The following is a 15,076-nucleotide window of genomic DNA, read 5'->3' on the forward strand; positions in this document are numbered from 1 at the left end:
GATCCTATGACCCCAGCTGACTTCCTGCCCTTTGGGCAGGGGGCTGGACTCGATCTCCCGAGGTCCCTTCCAGCCCTGATGTCTATGAAATCTGTCTAGGTCCGATTGCAGCCTATTCCTCACTTCTAGCGTGCCCACATCCCCTCCACATCTTAGTGTCGTCAGCAAATTTGAGCAGGCTGCTTTTTACCCCCTCGTGCAAGTCGCTGATGAAGATGTTGAACAGTGCGGACCTGAGGACCGAGCCCTGGGGGACCCCACTGCCCTGGAGGGTGGCCAAGAAGCCCTCCAGGGCGAACACAACCCGTCCACCACCACTCTCTGGGTGCAGCCCTCCAGCCAGTTGGCGACACATCCGACTGCGTGGGTGTCGACACTACCGCCCCCAGTTTCTTAATGAGAACGGGGTGAGAGACAGTGTCAAAGGCCTCCCCGGAAGTCCAGGAAGACGATGTCCACTGCTACCCCTGCGCCTAAGGTTTTGGTGATCTGATCATAGAAGGCCACCAGGTTGGTCTGACAGGACCTGCCTCGAATGAACCCGTGTCCTCCTTCCTCCCTTTTTGAAGATGGGAACCACACTGGCCCTCTTCCAGTCCTCCCTCCGCAGTATAATCCTCCCTGAATTTATAGCCATCTAACGGGGCTCATTGCTCAGTTTAACAGGTACTTTGGTGAAATGGAAAAGTCGCTGCAAATTGACTGGGACTGGATCAAGGATCTATTTTCAAGTGCTACCAACAAAGAAATGCTGCATGGTCTGCATCTCATGAAGACAGCAAATTGGTCGAACTGAGCAAAGACCGCTTTTTACATCAGAAGCATCAGAGTTGTGGACGAAACATCTCAAGTTTTTTGTGTTGGAAATTGAAACTGAATATCCAGGGCTTGCTAGGAAAGCAATCGAAGTGCTGCTCCCATTTGTAACTACATATTTATGAAAGTCTGGGTTTTCTGCACTGACTGCTATTAAAACAAAAAACAGAGCAAAACTGGATATGAAGGATGAGATTAGGGTTCGTCTTTCTGATACTGCTCCAAGGATCAAGGAGCTGTGTAAGACCCACCAAGCCCAAGCGTCCCACTGAAATTGCAAAACTGAAATTACTTCTGGCTTATTTTTGAATATTTTTTGTTGCCTTTTTGTAATTTAAAAGTTTTAATTTTAAGACGCTTATTATTTTGATGTTAAAGGACAATCATAATAATTTTGTTATACAGCAACAAGTTTATGCAAACACTTCATTAAGAGTTGTAATACTGTTTCCTATTATGTACTAATTCAGCAGCATATCAGGCCCAAACTTGTGGCATAGCTACATTATATATCTTTAATGCATAAATAAATAAAGCATTTAATGTTAATTAGTGTAGCCTGCCTTATATCACATAATTTAGTGCACCTGGCCATCTGCCAACCCCCCCAAAGAAATCAGAAAGGATTTTCTTACTTCTGCAAGGGGTTCAGCATTGGAACAACTACCTAGAGAGAGATGGGAATCTCTTTCCTTGGAAATGTTTAAGATCGGATTAGACAAACACTTGGCTGACTTGGCATAGACAGGAACGATCCTGTCTTGAGGAAAGGGTTGGACGAGATTGGGGTGGTCAACCTTTGGCATATGTGCCACAAGTGACACAGGTGCCAAGAAGAAGATGGGAGAGGGAACAGGCAGCAGAGCAGTCAGGGGAAGGGGATCAGAGTGGCACTAATTTTTGGCACACTTGCCAAAAAAAAAAAAAAAGACTGCCCCCCACTAAACTAGATGACCTCCTGAGGGCCCTTCCAGCCCTATTTCTCTATGATCCCTTAGAGATATCTGATGTCCTCCCAGGCTGCTTGGGCTATATTAGACAAGCGTCAAGCAAGGAACAGAAATCATAGTGCTCCATGTCCAGACTAGTCTCGACTGTCTAAGCAGAAGTCTGCAAGATTTGCAATCGGTATTCTGTTTCTATCATCATAACCTGACACTCTGAAGGACACAAAAGAACAACAGGACTTGGGCTATTAAGTAACTTAATTCTCTCCCCCGTATAAACCTCCTAGGAAGTGAAGAGCAGAGTATTTCAGGTTTGCTGGCTTTATCTTCTCCAAGAACAACAGCTGCCAGTGGACTTAGGCAAGGATTCTGAGCTAAACTCCTACTCTATTGCAAACAAAGAGTGGATGTTAGCAGAGAGCAGCCAGAACACTGATAAGGGAACTGAAAAAACTTAAAACACAAATCCCCCCACTCAGACCTGCAAAAACACAACACTATTAGCACAGGCTTGCTCATAACTTGAACTGGTATCAAACATTTAATATTATTAGAATACCGAAAACATGTTAAATGCTTTACCTGATAAAAATGTATCAAAACAGAGGGTGATAGAAGGGAAACAATGGGAAATAAGTGATCAAGTGGCAAATGCTGATATGTCTTGCTAGTTCCTCTTATAATATTAATCTATTAACACTAAGATTGGACTTTTTGACGAAATGTGTCAAAGAACAAATTTTAGACCTTAGAAATAAGAGAGATTGAATTTGAGGCACACATTTAGTGCTAAACTTTGGTCCTTGGCCTACCAGTTCATAAAGACTTATATAAAGTTTCCTAACGCTCAGGCTTTAATCTTTAAAAATGCTATGGGAATGAGTGCTATTAACTCATCATTAAATAAGAGAGAGAGAGAGGATAAAACAGCAATTCATAATTGTATTCTGGAAAAAATACCTGTGAAATTCTTATATCATGGATCACTTACCCAGCTCAACAAAACAGGCAAACAATGTTTAAAATTTGATTAAATATAACGCAATTGAAATAATCTCATGGGCTCTTCTAAACAGGAAGTTACTTGAAAAAAAAAAAAAGCATGATTCACAGGAAAAATAACCACGCAAATGTAGCAAAACACTGCACTGAATACAAATACCCAAACAGAATGTGCAAGTAAAGGACAGGGCATAAAGTTAAGTTGCAGTCACTGTTGCAGTCTATGCAGCTACGTACACTTACATCTTCATTCCAGTCTTCTGCTGTCCATTCTTCTATTGAGTTCTTCCATGCTCCTGTTGTAGTTTGAGAAAGGAAAGAAAATTGAGTTACAAATCCCAAAATCATAGTTCAGCTCTTAAGAATTAAAAAAAAAAAAGGTATACTGCCTTCCATTTCTAATTCAGATATTATATAGTATTCAGCAAAAAACTACGGTCAGGACCATGGGATGTTGTGCAAAAATGGTTTCTAGATCAATGGTCTTCTGGAAGATGTATATTCCAAGTTTCATACCACCATAAGCAAGTGATTCACACTGGCTGCATAAAGAAGCAAGATCAGAAAATCCATTCAGACTTCTAATTTCTGTTTCTGGGCCCTCTCAAGTCTTGCTCTGCTACCTGCTCGGGATGCTCCTTTTCCAGCCCGCCTCCTCAGCCTAGAACAATGCCAATTCCTTTTCAAGGATATGGAAGAGAGCTTTTTACTTGAAAAACACACCCTATAATTCCCATAGCAAAAGTGACAGCAGAGTAGATGGCCTGCCATTCCAGTGGCAGCACAGTGCTGAATTAGCACTGTCACAGGTTTTCAGAAGGAGCCTCAGACACAGACATGTTGCATATCTATACCAATGCAACTAGGCGCAGCCCTCCACGCCACTAAGTATGGAAGAGAACAACTACAGAAAAATCTGGGATAAAACTTCGCCAGTGAAAGTAACACCAGTTTAAAGCATCACATCTGCAACTTATGAAGGGTTGCCATTTGCTTAAGGCAAACAAGCTATTGCCTGCTCCATGCCAGCTACCAGCAAGATAAGGCCTGTTGCATGAAGGTGGCATAAAGGCTGATGGAAATTACACAGATGTCATGTTTCAGCCCTCTGCGCTGTGCTGAGCCTGCAGAGATGGTACAGTAATACAGAAAGCATTTTAAACGGGTCTCTTCCAAAGTAACATTGAGGGTGCATAGTGGAAGAGAATGCAAAAATCAGAAGAGGTCTGAAGGCATCACACGCATGTGTACGGTTCTCTCGGTAACAGGAACACCACTTCATGCTGCGAGCAAAGAACCAGCCACAGCACACCACAACCGAAGTAAAATTCCCGGATTTGTCCTCTTTGATCAGATACGGCATAAAACAATGCTCCATTTGAATCGTGTGCTGCACGTGGCCACGCAGCGATCAATACATTTGGAAATAAAACCCCCTGAAGACTGTCAAACGCAGTCTGTGCCGAACGGATCAATATCGGTTGCTTTCACTTCATTCTTCTCCGCATTTTACAAAACAGCTGTGCCACGTACCTGAACTCGTACACCACGCCAGGCAGCACGCCCATCTACCGCCAGCATAGGGCCACATTATCTGGCCTGCCTGGGCTTCCCAGGACTCAAGCGGTTAACACTGCCACTACTCCCCCACCATCACATTTCTGGAGTGGTGAAGAACCCTGTGGGCCAGGGGTTGAGCACCACTGCCAGAGAGAGCGAAACTGAACATCGCTGATCTGAAAACCTTAGCAACACCGCGCATGCCCCTGAGACCCAAATTATTTTGCAGGTCCTGAACAAGACAGCATCTACTATGTGTTAGCCCTGCGGAGCCATACAAAATGGCCTGAAATGACTCCCCATATCACAGTACAGGAAGTCCTCGACTTATAATGTTTCACACTTACAACCTTTATAAATTGACACCGTTTCTACTTTATGACCTCGGTTTCCACTTTACAATGCTTGACCCGACGCAAGACCACACCAGCGAACAAGTTTGCTGTGTCGCCCATCTCCCTGGAGGACATCTGTCCAAACTTCCTTGGACACTTTCTTTGAGAAAGCAGACGAGACACCAGAAAAACCTGCAGCCAAGACTGCTGAGAAGACTCCAGCCAAGAACCCTTCAAAAAAGTCCAAGAGCCCTTCAAAAAGTCCAGCAAAGGTACTTCAGAGAAGTTCTTCCAAATCAATAGGATTGCTATTTACAATATAAATACATTAATGTAGCTATATGACTCATCTGTAATTGACTGAGTACAAAACTTTGGGTTATTTTTGGTGAAAATAAGGTATTGGGCCTTGGTTCAGGAACCAATCCCCCATTTATAACATCGTTTCATATGGGGAAAAAACAGTTCTGAGTTGCAACGTTTCGAGTTAAGACACAGTTTTCAAGAACCAATTGTGGCGTAAGTCTGAGGACTGCCTGTACACAAAACAACCTTTAGCTGGAACTGTGGGTGTGCTTATACACGAATCAGTCAGGCCTCAAAGTGTTAGACAAACTCACAGGCTAACCCACGTCTCCAGATGTTTTAGAAAAAAGGAAGTGCCTAAGGAGTACAGTTTAGTCATGGAAATTACGTCTTTGGTTTCTCTCTCCCGGCCAGTGCAAGAATGTTCCCTACGGCATATATTTCTTGCCTTCATTACCTCTCTTTCCTTAAGAGCACATCCTACTGTCTGTCTGTCTTGCTTCGATCGTAAAAGCTCTTCATAGCAAGGCCCCTGCATTTTGTGTCTGGTGTCAGCACTTTAAAAGCAGCGCTCCATGTGTTTTGTCTAGTCTTGTTTTGCAGAAGCTGAGCACTGTGGCTTCCACCGCTGCCCTTGGGAGATTATTCCAAACAGATCTCTCAGTTCAGACATTTCCCTGACATTCAAGGCAATGAACGCATCTCCCCATGCCCTCCACAATTCTTGGTAGCTTAGCCAAGATGCATATATTTCATTCTCACTTTTGCTTCCAACAAGAATCCCGTCAGCCTCAATTACATTGTGGCTCTGCTCTAAATTAACTCCCATTTACTAACAACTGTCCAGGCACTGAAGGCCCTTGGAACTGTGCAAGAGTCTGACTTAGCCACCAGAACAGTAATTTTTGTCACGTGCCAGTGCCGGTGGAGTCCAAAAATCACTCTGGTGTTACTGTCACCATCGTACCCTGTGATCTCTTATACTTCTCTCCACACTATGGCATACAAAGACACAAGATATTGCTACTGATCAGTATCTTTCTACTGAAAGTTGATAGCGTGCATTTTTAAGTACATTCATCGTGCAAACTATCCGAGATTTCCATCTGTGGTCCATTCTATTCCTTCTGTAAAATCTGATTTATCTTCTTGGTAGCAACTCCAAGAGCCAGTAAAAAATGTGTTACGTTACATATTCCTGGTACAATTTCAGCTTTTTTCCCTTGCCTTCTCTCACCAAACCCTTGGGATTTTTCTTTTTTTTCTTTTTTTCTTTTTCTTTTTTTTTTTTAAATATTCCCAACATCTGTTGGCTTGAATTAGAGCCCCAAAAAACTCATGTTATCCCTGTCTCTATTTCTGACCTCCCGCGCATTCTTTTGTATTAATAGTCACCCCTGTTGCTTGCAGCCACTCCCAATTTTGTATAAACTGCAAATTTCTTTTAACTACTCCTTCCATTTTCACAATGGACCAAAACCAACCCCTGCAGCTTCTCTGCCACATCATTAACTCCATTCTCCAAGACTGATGCATTGTGATTTATTGCTCTCTTTGTTTGTAGCTCTTCAGTTTCAAAGTCATTTGAGGATGCTCGCATCCAAGACAATTGGTATTAAAATTTAGCAGCAAACTCATAAGGCACCATACAACATGCTTCACTAAAGTACAGCCAAAATCTTGTCGTCCACTGACTTGCGAGCCCATTTAGAAAGCAACTGCACCTTCCTTTATATACATCCGTGCTGCTTAGTGCTTGGGGTTCTATTGTCCTCGATGCTTACAGGTTTCTTGCAACAAATACCAGTAGTAAGAGTGTGTTGCAGGGCTGATAAAAATCAATTTTTCCAAAGAATGGGGATTTTTTGCATCCAAGCAGGGTTTTCAATTTTATTTACAATCAGAATAAAACAACTGCTCTAAAATGAAATCTGAACTGAATTCCCAATATGTTCCCTAAACATTTCAATAAAAATATGCTAAATGCGTGAGCCACCAACAACTGAGCAAGTATTGCTGCATGATTTTCTATAGAAGGGAAGAATTAGGGACATAACATATCTCCTAAGGTCAAGTGTTAAACGCAGGGTGCAACTGGCCCTGTACTGTTGAAAGGGGCTGATCCTGTGGGGGCAGCAAAAAGATCTACCAAATCTAGTGTAGAGGCTCTGATCAATTTTAAGTCTATATGTTTTTATAACAATGAGAATGAAAATGAATCTCTCTACACGCCAGTGGAAAAGTTAAGATGATTAAGAGGAAGACTTTCCACTTCATCATTTATTTTAATAAAAAAGGGGGAAGGGGAGGAGAAGATCAATCCACTATGATGCCTTGGATACAATGCAAGAGGAATCTCATACAGTGCTGAGGACTGATCACTACTCCAAATCTGAATATTTGGTTTGCATTTTTAAATGGTTTACATAACATACCTTTCTACAGTAAAAAAAAAAAGACAGCAAAGAAAAGCAATATGAATACCTTCCTTTGATTACTGCCATGAATTTTAACTATATTTATGTTCTAAAACTATGCAGGTGACTTCTCCTGTTCTCACTCTTGCTTATGTTTTATCCTCTTGGGACTGGCTGGCTTTTCTTGAGGCATCTGGAGACATCTTCTGCACAGCCTTTTCTAATTTCTCCAGCTTATAACTAGGGCACCTTTAAGTGCACACAGAAGAGTACATGGATATCACAAACCAAGATATTTTTAAGAGGCTGGAAACTTGTGAGCTGAACACCCAAAGCACCTGGAAAGTGGGGAACAATTTAGCACAGGTATTGGACAAAAAAAAAAAAAAAAAAGAACTGAGTGGAGATTTGAAGGGCAACTTTTAGTAAGATGAAAGTGCCTTTTTCAGTCACTGATGGGAGCTGATTACACTAAAGCACCAAAAAAGTATTCAGTGCACAAGAGCACCCACCCAGGGATCTGGTGCAGAATAGCTAATATGCACTACATTTACCAACTCACTCACTTAGCTACAGCTTCCCCAAATAAACCACCTTTACTCTTCAAGACACTGTCCTATTCAGAACAACTATTTCCAAGGGCTCCAAAGTTCCCTCCCTCCACCTGCCTGATGCTCGTCAGCTTTCTATATTCTCAAAATCTGCTTCCCTTGGATCTAGTACCATTGAGATCAACATGTTCTGGCCCATTCAGAGACATGTGCACATATTAAGACCAAGCTCTCAAGTACTAACAGTTTTCTAGTCATTCCCTCCATCCTTGGTAGGTAGATAAGGGCGTCTGCCTAGATCACCAAGTTGTCATCCTTCTCACTCAGAATATTAGGTTCTCTGTATTTAGCTATTCTTGTTATCCAGATGTCTGGAAGGTTTTCTCCACTGGCACATAAGCGTATGCCCACAAACACCAGGAAGTAATCAAGTGTTCTTCTAGCTGCCTACTTTACTCTCCTTTCCCCATTTCCTGTATCTTTTCCCTTCTTCCTTCAGGTAGGTTCTTGCTGACAACCTACCTCCAAGCAGGCAATTGCCAATTCTGGGCAAAAGCATTTTCAAAACATTTAACATGGCTTCTTTCTACTGCTTGAAAAAAATTTTTTGAACACACAAAGCGAAGTACATTAACAACTCATTTGCACAAACTGATCCCAAATACCTCATTTTGGAAATGCATAGCGGGCTCTGAGCCAAGTAAAAATCTCTTCTTTACATGTAGAGGAAAGCCTGCCTAACAAGCCCCACTGGCTTTGAACACAGGCTGTTATTATTTCGTTAGCCACAGCCGCAGTGGAGAATGCTGTATTCAGAAAGCTACTCATTCCTCTGCTAAGTGAAGCTGAAAGCTTCCACCTTGCATCACTTGCTTTCTGGTATCAGATGTTTCCTTTACATGTAACAGAAGAGAAAGTGCCAAGATCTGTCCTCTAGGTGACCCTAATATTTCAGAGGGACCCCACAAAAAGTCATCCTTTATTTTTTCCTACCATTTGTCGGACAGTAGTAACACAAGTGGAATTTCTTCAATACGACATGGGACCTCTTTTGTCCTCATCTCAACTCTGGTGTGAAACTCCAGAGGTAGCATGCTAGCCTGTTCATTTTCAGTTCGCTTAAGTCACTGGACAAGACAATTCACTTTTTCTCAGTTGGTTCTTCTTTCTGTCCACCACATCTAGTCAGCAATGCATATTCTGCTAATGCAGCATCTTAAAAAGTGTGTGTCTAAAGTACAGACTGTGCTTTTGCCAACGTTTTATGGCCTACTGATATTTTCAGCCATCCCTCTTCTCTTGTAAGAGGGGAGAACTTTGTCTTTATCTTCCTCTATAGCAAGGATAAGAATTTCAAAAGAACTTAAGAGCACAAATCTTGAGGAATTTGAATGGGATTTATGTATTTGGCCACTAGGGTGTTTGGGAAAATGTCACCTGTGGAAGACTATCAACATACTCCCCAGCTGAATACTGCTTCAAATAGATGCAATCTTCAACAACTTTCGATTCATGGGGACTTGTAAAACAGAGCTCCTCTTTGTCTAAGCTGAGGGTTGTGAGCAAAGAGCCATCTGAGGCTGAATCACTTCAGTAGTAAGTCAGACAAATGAATAACCTACTCACTATGCCACGTGAGAAGCATTAAATATTTTCAGGGGCTAATGAATAACATTAGCAGAGCCATCCATTTAACAGCCATTTGCTGCAGGTTTTTGTTCTAACTCTTCCACTTTGAGAAGCATCTTACCAGTTCCATCATCTGCATCATTCTGACCAGTCTCCCAAATCTCTGGTTTTGTTCCAAAACCATCAGTAGCAGAAGACTCTGTGTAATCTGCAGGGTTAAATGTCCTAGGATTTAAAAATGTGGAAGTGAGAGAAATACACAAAGCAACTACAAAAAGCAGACAGTGAGCAAACGCCCCGATTCACCGTCAAAGCCTGTATTAGGGGATTTTGATCACGGGCGTTTTTCTAAAAAAATTATTTTCATTCTTACTTCCAGTAATTGGAGGAAACAAATCAGGATTATATCAAAAACACACTGTAAAACAATCTGAGCAAAAACTAGCTCCTAGGAAGTAATAACAGCATGCAGGCCATTCCCCTTCTCATTAAACACTAGTTTATGCTCACAGCTTCAAGATTCTGTCAATTGTTCATTTCTCAGCAGGGTATTTACTGATGAAAAACTCATGCTTTTAGGGTGCCAGACTGGTGCAGAACACCACTCAGTGTACCAAAAAGGTGGCACCAAAAATGCACTGAAACACCTATGGAAGCCTGAAGGGCTCTGTTGTCTCAGATCCAACCTCAACGTGATCTGGAAATGCATTTCTGAAGACAGGTTTAATTTTTGGCCTCTCTCGCACTGAAGTTGAATGAAAAGAAGGAGGCATGGAGGACTGTAAGGTGGGCCAAAAGAGAAGAGAGGAAGAAAGCTGACTTTCAGTTATAACAATGCCACTGATATTTCATAAAAATGAAAGATGGCAACAGGCAGTGTCCATAACAGACAAGTGTTTCATGGACCGTTGTACAGATCCATTCACTCTAGCCACATCTGTTTACAAACACACAGCTGCCAAGCAGTATTAATGGACAGGAAGCAATTAACACTGCCATTTTTCTGTCGCTGCCCAAAAGCCATGCTCCCCACACACATCACTTACCCCATGCCTTGGGCTGAAAACCTTCCTGCTCCTCTCCCTCTGCCACGTCCAAACCCTACAGGGAAAAAACATCATTTACACAGCATCAGCACTGACGGACTGATCAGTGACCTGTGTCAGAGGGAAATACTGGGTTTGAGGAAGAAAGCTATGGTGAGGACATCGCATTGATCTTCCTGAGAGTAAAAACCCTGTTCTAATAGACACAAATAAGCCAGTTCATCTTACTACTCAGTATGATACTAAAATGGCAACACTTCCAACCCCTTTTCAAATCTTCAGGAGATCAGATGTTATATGCAAAACAGCATGTAGCAGTGCTATTACTGAACATGTATCAGTTAACTCAGATCTGCATAACCCACAAAAATCAGATGAGGCAGGGAATAAAAGAATACCAAAAAAACTCCTCAGTCCAGAATTGTGCGTCTGGCATGGAGATTTATAACTATACAACTAAGTATGGCATACAATCCTCATTCTTAGCATCTATCTTTCTTTGGGATGGACTCCAGTCCTACACAACAAACCCCAGCTTACACTTCTCATCTCTGTCCTGATCTTAGGGAACTCCCTCATTCTTTTACTGCAAGAGCTGGCCAGCCTTTGCCACTGTAGATGGGCTGGAGCTTGCAACCCACGCTCCTGCTGCCACAAATCGATGATCCCCACGGCCCTTCTTCCATCCCCACCACAAACCTGCCTCAACATACCCTCGCCGCAGATCCCCGGCCCCTCTGCAGCAAGGGCAAGCACAGGCATGAGAATGCAGCACGGAGGGTTGCAGAGGCTTAGTGTAGCTATAGCTGCCTTCAGGCCAGGCTGAGCCTTCAGGCTGGATGTTACAACTTTCCGGGCCAGATCAATATGTTGCTATCCCTGCTCTACTGTACCAACTGCAGCAACCCTGATGCCCCATTTCTTTCTCCCACTCCTGCTTCTTGGTGTTCCCCCCATCTTAAGTTGTCCCTTACACATACACTATTTTTCCATTTCCAAGTCACAATTCTCACCTTATTCCAACCCTTTTCATGATGGATACAAACAAAATGAATTTACAATACGTTAATTCATCCCCTACTTTGGGTTTCCCATTACAGCCTGCATTCTTGATATTGGCCTCACATGAAGCTGTTGGGTATAGGCACCATCTTTACTATCACGTCTTGCACAGCAGCATCCACATACTGGAATGATGGTTCATAGTACTCAAACCTCCGAGCAGCCCGCTTCCTAGGTATAGTATGTTTCTAAAGGCAGTTTTCATTCTTTTTTGCTCTCTGTAACTGAGGTTTTGCACATTTTGAAAAGAAGAGTCTACAGCTTCGGCTTTGCCTAACAGAACATTTGGAGCTTAGTTTCCCAGCTACATAGCAAGGGATTATCTGTTTTATACAAGATGTAATTACACATTACCAAAAAAAGAAATCTTTTAAGTTGTGCCAAACTGCAGGACAAGCATGGATTTGCAGCACTGATCTGCATTATAAGTATTTAGGGCTCCCAAGCAAAAGTTCTTAGAAGACCTGGAACTGCTTATTTGCATAAGTACAGAAGTTAAAGCTTTCTTAACCACACTACCTGCCCTCGCCTCACCGCATCAGGCATCAGAAACTTGGACCACGACTACTTATTGCTGGTATAGGAGCTCCTCGGCCTTGCTCTAGCTATTCTACTGATGGCAACGAGCTTGTACAGGCAAACTAAACATTCTAAAAGCATCTTTAAGGAAGTCCAGAGAAGGTCAAAAATCACAGTGCAGAAACAGCTGGATCATATGCATCCAAATGGCTCACAACCCACTTCATTCATGGAGGCTTGCCAAGTGAAGAATGAGCAGCACAGCTGTATGCTGAAGTGTGTATGATCCCTGGCTGGTTTGCATACCCTCATCTTTGCAAAGGCTACAGAACCTCACGCCTGCAAATCATCCAAGCTCCACTGTATAAACGTTCAGCTACGAGAACTAGTTTGAAGTTATTAGGGAACTGTCCCGTCAACTGGAAGTGTCCCACTGCATTTGGCAAGGGCTAAAATGCCTGCTGCATGCAGGCTTCAAAGCTTTCTCAGCAATACTCTGTACGCTGAGAGAAATAAAGTCTTTGCATGTTTATTCACAGGACTACTCGGGGAGTTTGGAGCAGACGGACAATTTTGGATTGAAGCAGAGGCAGATTTTAATAACTAGGACAAACAGAGGGGTTAAAGTAACTCCCAATTTGGTCAGAGGAAGGCAAAGCAATCTACATGTCATCTTCTTCACTACCAGCAGCCTCGCCCCTCAGTGGTGATTGGCAGAGGCCTGGGAGGAGGAGGGACAAGTGGGTAGCTGCCATCTTGGTTGCTGATGTGGCCCCACCCATTGGGGCTGATTGGTGGAGAGGCCCCAGCGGGGGGAGGAGCAACCAGGGGGTGACCACCATCTTGTCTGCTGCCCACCATGCCACCCCACCAGCCCTTCCCTCCTGGCGGTCAGAAACTCTGGCTCCCACTGGGGAACCAGCATTTTATTTTTATTAAGGTGGTTTTTTTCATTGTTGATTTCATGGACAATCCTGGATTTCACGGTTTCTGCAAAATCCATGAAACTGAAAATTAAGTAGGTCCCTAGGGACAGGTCACTCTAGATCTGCCTGGTTCAGTGCTCGCCCTCTAAAGCATGCACCCCTGCCACCGTCGGAGACAGGACACTGGCTAGGTGGACCACTGGTCTGATCCCGCTTGGCACTTGCATTTTTAGCAAGAGGTGCTTCAGCTTGTACAGAAAATTGTAACAGCAGCTACAGATTCCCACATTCCATAACGGGAAAATATTTAAATATACCGTTCCTTAGCAATGACAAAGATCACTGTATTGGTGAGATCTTAATGATGTGATACAGCATCCTCGGGGGGGGGGAGGGGTGTCAGACCCTTAATGTTATTTTTATCAAGTCCTCTCGCACATATTTTACCCCACTCAAAGTACATTACAATGGTCAATGTTTTCAAAACACATCACCAGTTTTTGTTGGCTACACAAGAGAGAATTCTGTTGCCATTAATTTCCATCTGCCAAAAAACAGAGAAGGAATGACTCTGCAGCAGCACATTTTCAATCTCTCAGTGAGACTGCCTGAATGGCTCTTGCTACTATTAATCAGCATATTGAGCACAAACCCAACAATGGAGGCACTTACAAAGAATAAAATTACAGCTCTGATTGCCACTTGCAACCCTGCATGACACTTCTTCAGCTTCCCTTACACTTGGATCTGTGAACAACGGGTTGAAGTGTCAGCCAAATCATCCCTACCCATCTCTCTCTCAGGAAGTCAGCAGCGGAAAGTTGTTTTTTGGTTGGGTTTTTTCTAAAGTAGATTCTGCTTAAAATCCTTGCCAATTTCTTCCTTATGTCGTTAATCTTTTTGCTCACTTTGACATTTTACTTTATTTTGTTCCCACTTCTCTCTCTAGCACTAACTGAGCCAGGTGGCCTTCTGTTCCCTGACACATCTCATGCTCTTAACAAGCTGCACACCAGCTGTATGTAGCTGGGTTGGCTAGCAATAGAAGTTGTTTTTTTTCCCCATAGCATCCAAGCTGGAAGTAGCAACACACCTAAAGCTGGTAGGTGCTGAACCATCTCCACCTGCAATGAAGTCTACCAAGAATTTATGACACACTGATTTTAACAGAACCAAGCCCTGGTGTGGCTTGGTGGTTGGACCCAATGTCCAGTTGAGATGTCATCCCCCAACAGAAAACCTCACTGAATTGGAGCATGATGCAGCCATTAACATTCACAGTCTGAGATGGACTAATTCCAGGCACTGCTGGCAGCCCATTTCTAGGTAAACCAAATTAGCCTAATTTCAGGCATGGGAACAATGGATCTAATGAAGTTCGGTCCCTTCAATCTGACACATGTGGCTTTCTTCCTAGCCTGAGCCTGACAAACAGGTGTCAGAGAGATAACTTGAAGGGTATGAACTAAATCTAGAAACAGCAGAAAGGAAAAGAAAATGAAGCCTGAAAAAACTCTTTAAAATTCTTAAGATTTCTATTTATTTTTCGCAGGCCAAGTCAGACAAAACTGATACTTTAATGAGAGCCCTTAGTTTAGTTCAGCACCTTCAGAAACAGGGTGATCAGATGAAAGGACTAAAATCTTGTTTTGAACTGACAAAAACGGCTTAGTACAGAAAGTTTACGTTCAGAGTAATTCACCTTGCCAAGTAAAAAGAAAAGAGGAAAAAAAGTCTAAACACCGAAATTATTTGTTCTTTACTAAGCCAGAGAATTTGTCTGTGCTAATTACTGTCCAGTTAGGGATGTCAGATCTGTTTTGTATGCTGCTTGTTACTACAGTAACCATTTTTGCAGGAGGCCTTCATGAACAAGCTTTTAAAAAAAACCTCTAAAATCAGATTAAGAGAAAAAGATTTATTTTGCAGAGCCAGGCACTTCAAAAAAAAAAAAAAAAAA

The 15,076-nt window shown here is 42.7% G+C and overlaps 1 protein-coding gene across 10 annotated transcripts in view; it reads right to left on the reverse strand.

Annotated features, from left to right (window-relative positions):
* UBAP2 (ubiquitin associated protein 2) overlaps positions 1 to 15,076 on the reverse strand; it is a 113,371-nt gene that overhangs the window by 46,350 nt on the left and 51,945 nt on the right. For 6 of the 10 annotated variants that reach the window (XM_019531850.1, XM_019531845.1, XM_019531844.1 and 3 more), the window contains 3 exons: positions 10,610 to 10,664; positions 9,685 to 9,788; positions 3,003 to 3,061 (listed from right to left, as the gene is read on the reverse strand). In XM_019531850.1, the coding sequence (XP_019387395.1) occupies positions 3,003 to 3,061; positions 9,685 to 9,788; positions 10,610 to 10,664 (218 nt within the window). The remainder of the gene's footprint in view (positions 1 to 3,002; positions 3,062 to 9,684; positions 9,789 to 10,609; positions 10,665 to 15,076) is intronic. The other 4 variants (XM_019531853.1, XM_019531846.1, XM_019531847.1 and 1 more) reach the window with 3 other exon arrangements.

The sequence above is a fragment of the Crocodylus porosus genome, unplaced genomic scaffold (assembly GCF_001723895.1).
Source record: "Crocodylus porosus isolate Cpor-Errol unplaced genomic scaffold, CroPor_comp1, whole genome shotgun sequence".
Taxonomy (NCBI): domain Eukaryota; kingdom Metazoa; phylum Chordata; order Crocodylia; family Crocodylidae; genus Crocodylus; species Crocodylus porosus.